Source organism: Centruroides sculpturatus, unplaced genomic scaffold (assembly GCF_000671375.1).
Source record: "Centruroides sculpturatus isolate CEXI.00-Female unplaced genomic scaffold, Cexi_2.0 scaffold3086, whole genome shotgun sequence".
Lineage (NCBI taxonomy): Eukaryota > Metazoa > Arthropoda > Arachnida > Scorpiones > Buthidae > Centruroides > Centruroides sculpturatus.
Window position 1 is genome coordinate 9,556 of NW_019387276.1, and position 3,951 is coordinate 13,506.

Sequence of the window (3,951 nt, forward strand, 5' to 3'; positions counted from 1 at the left end):
ATATATATTAATATATTAATATATTTCTAACACATTTTCTTGTCCGAAAATGTGTTAGAAATAAAATTTAACATTTATGCAACGTGAAAGATTTGGCGACGACAATATTTGCAGCTTTTCAACAATGCAAAGAGCAGTTTAGAATGTTATCCATTACTAATCAAATCCAAACTTTAAAGATTTTATAAATTTTGAGTACTATAAGGAGTCAAATTACAATGCTTGACATAGCGGAGTACTCAGTATCTGAAGTAGAGAAGGGCAATTCATCGTTCTTTTGAGTGTAACAATAGCAACGAACAGCGAAATAGTTTTAAATTAATCTCGAAAGATGGTTCTAAGCTCTAGTTTAGTCGCATATTCGCTATTCAAACTGATACTAAATTGGTATGTTTGCGCTGTGTGTCAATTACTATACTTTAATTTTATTTTTAGAGGGGGAAGCTGCTCTTTTTTACCCATCGATGTACAGTTTCTGCTTGTTATAATTTCTTCTGTTATTTTTATAATAGATATGAATCTTTCTGAAAATAAAGACAATGGTCAGGAGCCGAAAATGAATCTTTCGTCTATGTCCTTTTTACCATTCATCTGGAACATTGTATTTTGTCAACGTAACAAGCAATACCACAATTTACACATTAACATATGTATGTCATTAATACTTTGTTGGGTAATTTGACTGATTATAAATGCATAAATATTTTTCGTATCTTTCCAGTAGTTTCAAATACACTTAGTGGACTCTCTCTGGTATTTCCAAACGATAAAGTAGTCTGTATGAACATATTTGAATATAAATTAATTCATTTCTTACATCCAGAATCTTCAAAGGTAATATAACATGCCTAGTTATGTAATATATTCATTACAAATGGAAATATACAGCATTATGTTTTGTAGGAAGTGTTAAGAAGCAACGGTTTAATCAACAAGGATTCTTTTTATTATTTCTTTAAGCCAACTCTCGGACTAAATAGTATTCTATACAGGTAATGCATTATTTGATATTTAGTATAAATATCGTTGTTTACAGTTTTCTGAATTTAATTAAATAAAGTCCTGACGACAATTGGAGAAGAAGAAGAAAATATTTAGCTCCACATTTTCATCTCTGGAATGTGAAAGAGGATCAAAATGTATTTATGGAGCATTCAAATGTCTTAGTGGAAAAACTCAAACAATTGCAATATAACATGCCTAGTTATGTAATATATTCATTATAAATGGAAATATACAGCATTATGTTTTGTAGGAAGTGTTAAGAAGCAACAGTTTAATCAACAAGGATTCTACGTATGATTTCTTCAAGCCAACTCTCGGACTAAATAGTATTCTATACAGGTAATGCATTATTTGATATTTAGTATAAATATCGTTGTTTACAGTTTTTTGAATTTAATTAAATAAAGTCCTGACGATAATTGGAGAAGAAGAAGAAAATATTTAGCTCCACATTTTCATCTTCGAAATGTGAAAGATGATCAAAATGTATTTATGGAGCACTCAAACGTCTTAGTGGAAAAACTCAAACAATTGCAGGAAAATGAAATATTCGATGTCCTGAAATGGATGAAAAATTGCACTCTCGATATTATTGCAGGTACTTCTAATGTAAAATATTTATTTAAAAATTATAAATAATTATTTGTTTATACGTAAACATTAAATGAGTATTTATTTTGCCCTGTTATTGCTTATAACGTAAAAATGTATAAAATGAATTTTTAATGTATAAAATGAATTTTTAATGTATAAAAATTCATTTTATACATTAAATTAACACAGCCACACATTTCTGGAGTGTGGCTGTGTTCGGAACACGGCCGTGTGTTTTATTTGAATACGTGTACGTTAACGAGTAACATTTTCTTTGAGCGTATTATATGTAATAATCATTCCTTAACAGTAAGAAGTCCTTCGGATATTTTTGTTTTTTACGTTTCCGGCACCGCTTTAATGGGTATCACTAGATTTCTCTCAAAAAGCCCTGTTCAAACGTACACGATTTCTATATTTTATTTTGATTTGGATTTTCGACGAATATAGGCCGACATTGTATTGAGTTTTCTTAATTTTTAACTTTAAAACCGTATATATTCACCATAAGTATTCAACTATTTAACTATCGAGTGATTTAATAAAATTTTAGATGTAGATGACAGATATGTAGCTGCAATGTTAAACTTTAACCCTCGATTTTGTTATAATCAGTTTTTTGAATCGCTTCTTACTGCGGAAGCAAATTTAAACACTTATTCACGTCAAATATAATATATATATATAAATGTATACAGAATATTTCATAGTGTTTGTCGAAAATACAAATGCTACTGCAAAAAAAGTAAGTTACGAAACTTTCTTCAACGAAAGCAACACTGAATGGGGCTCGAACACAAACAGCTTTTTAACACTATTACGTCGCACGGTATTAATTGCCGTGCGATGTGTAAGTGTTAAAAAAAACTGTTTGAGCTAGTCGCTTAAAAGATTGACACACAGCACGACTTTCCCTTTAGTGTACGTGCTACTTTTATTATCACTGGGTCTGTCTAGTGACAACAGTTAGAACTATCGCTGACTATAGGATAGAATAAACGGTAATATTTCGTCCAGTACTGTATTTTTTAGTAAAATTACTCTGTTCTGCGGTGCCTTCTCGAAACTGAATATTATTTTCATACGACGTGCATTTATTTATTTTAAAAATGTAAATATTAATTTATTTCTGTGCACTGTAGATATAGCAGTAGGAGTTTCTCTGCATTCTCAGACTAACGACAATCAAGAATATGTTTCCGCAATGCACAGGTATGGAAAATTTAGTTGCAGATTTTATTCATGTTTAAATTAATATTTACAAATGTAATATTTATATTAAATAATATGATGTAAGTTTTTATCTGATTAAATTTTTAAAATGTTCGGGTGTAGTTCAGTAGAATAAATATGTAACATTCCAAATTCTTATTTTTGATCGATTAATCGAATTTTAAAAGTTTTTAAATTATAAAGAAGTGTTATTGCTATACGTGCTAATCGTAATAAATAGTTGTTAGAACAACGCATGAGAAGAAGTGTGAAAAAATTACGTTTCCAAATGACTAGAATGTGTTCATTTAGTGTGTATTAATAAAGTTGAAATTAGCTTAATTATCTGTTAAATGTTTGTAAAATAAACTTTATGTATTTCGTACACATTAGAGACAACTTGTAACATTCATCACAAAAGTGTGACCGATCAACTTTCCGTATTGCATACAGCTGTATTAATAGATAATTCGTATTCATTAATATTCGTATTTTTTTTTCTGTTGCTCCAATACTGAAGGAGAAGTCTCTATGATAGTGTGAGAATACGAGGGCACAGGGTCTGTACTTTAATTGCCACTTACACGTCGAGTTGGTAAAACTCACCCAATTTCTCTTTTGGAGGCTTTACACGAATGAGGAGTGGATTGAGCTAGTCGGCAGGTGTCCGTGATTCGGAGTGACAGGAGACAAGTTTTTAACAGACAAGAACAAGAATTTATTATATAACTAAATCTAAATTACAGGAGGTTATAGGAAGCTAAATGCGGTTAAATACTAACGAAGGTCTATACAAAAAAGATAGTTTTTAGCTAAGCCTATTCCTCTTAGCTGTGGAGAAAAAGTTCTCAGATTGCTATCGAAAATACCTCTATGTGTGAAGGAACTGTATGCGACGAACGGTCCTTAGGAAGAATCATTGTCCTTGTCCATTGTCTTCTCGACAGGATTAAGGACTCGGAAACTTCATGTGCATTATTTCAAGTACAACTTCCTTTCGATCACCCGGAGCTTCCAGCTCTTGCGTTTATACAATCGTTGTGGGAAATTATCACCTGATCGTCTGTTGTTGACGATGACAGTACAGTCTTGACAACTAAGTGTTAACTTTCCCATTGACCTCCGATCTGACTCTCCGTT

The 3,951-nt window shown here is 31.1% G+C and overlaps 1 protein-coding gene across 1 annotated transcript in view; it reads left to right on the plus strand.

The window, feature by feature from the left end:
• The window catches only part of LOC111616332 (cytochrome P450 4V2-like), a gene marked incomplete at its 3' end in the record, with an annotated part of 11,726 nt that extends 8,915 nt beyond the window's left edge, over positions 1-2,811 (plus strand). Inside the window, exons 2-6 of the mRNA XM_023357756.1 lie at positions 513-650; positions 722-834; positions 904-992; positions 1,413-1,603; positions 2,742-2,811. Coding sequence (XP_023213524.1) covers positions 513-650; positions 722-834; positions 904-992; positions 1,413-1,603; positions 2,742-2,811 — 601 coding nt within the window. The remainder of the gene's footprint in view (positions 1-512; positions 651-721; positions 835-903; positions 993-1,412; positions 1,604-2,741) is intronic.
• Between the last annotated feature and the right edge of the window lie 1,140 nt (positions 2,812-3,951).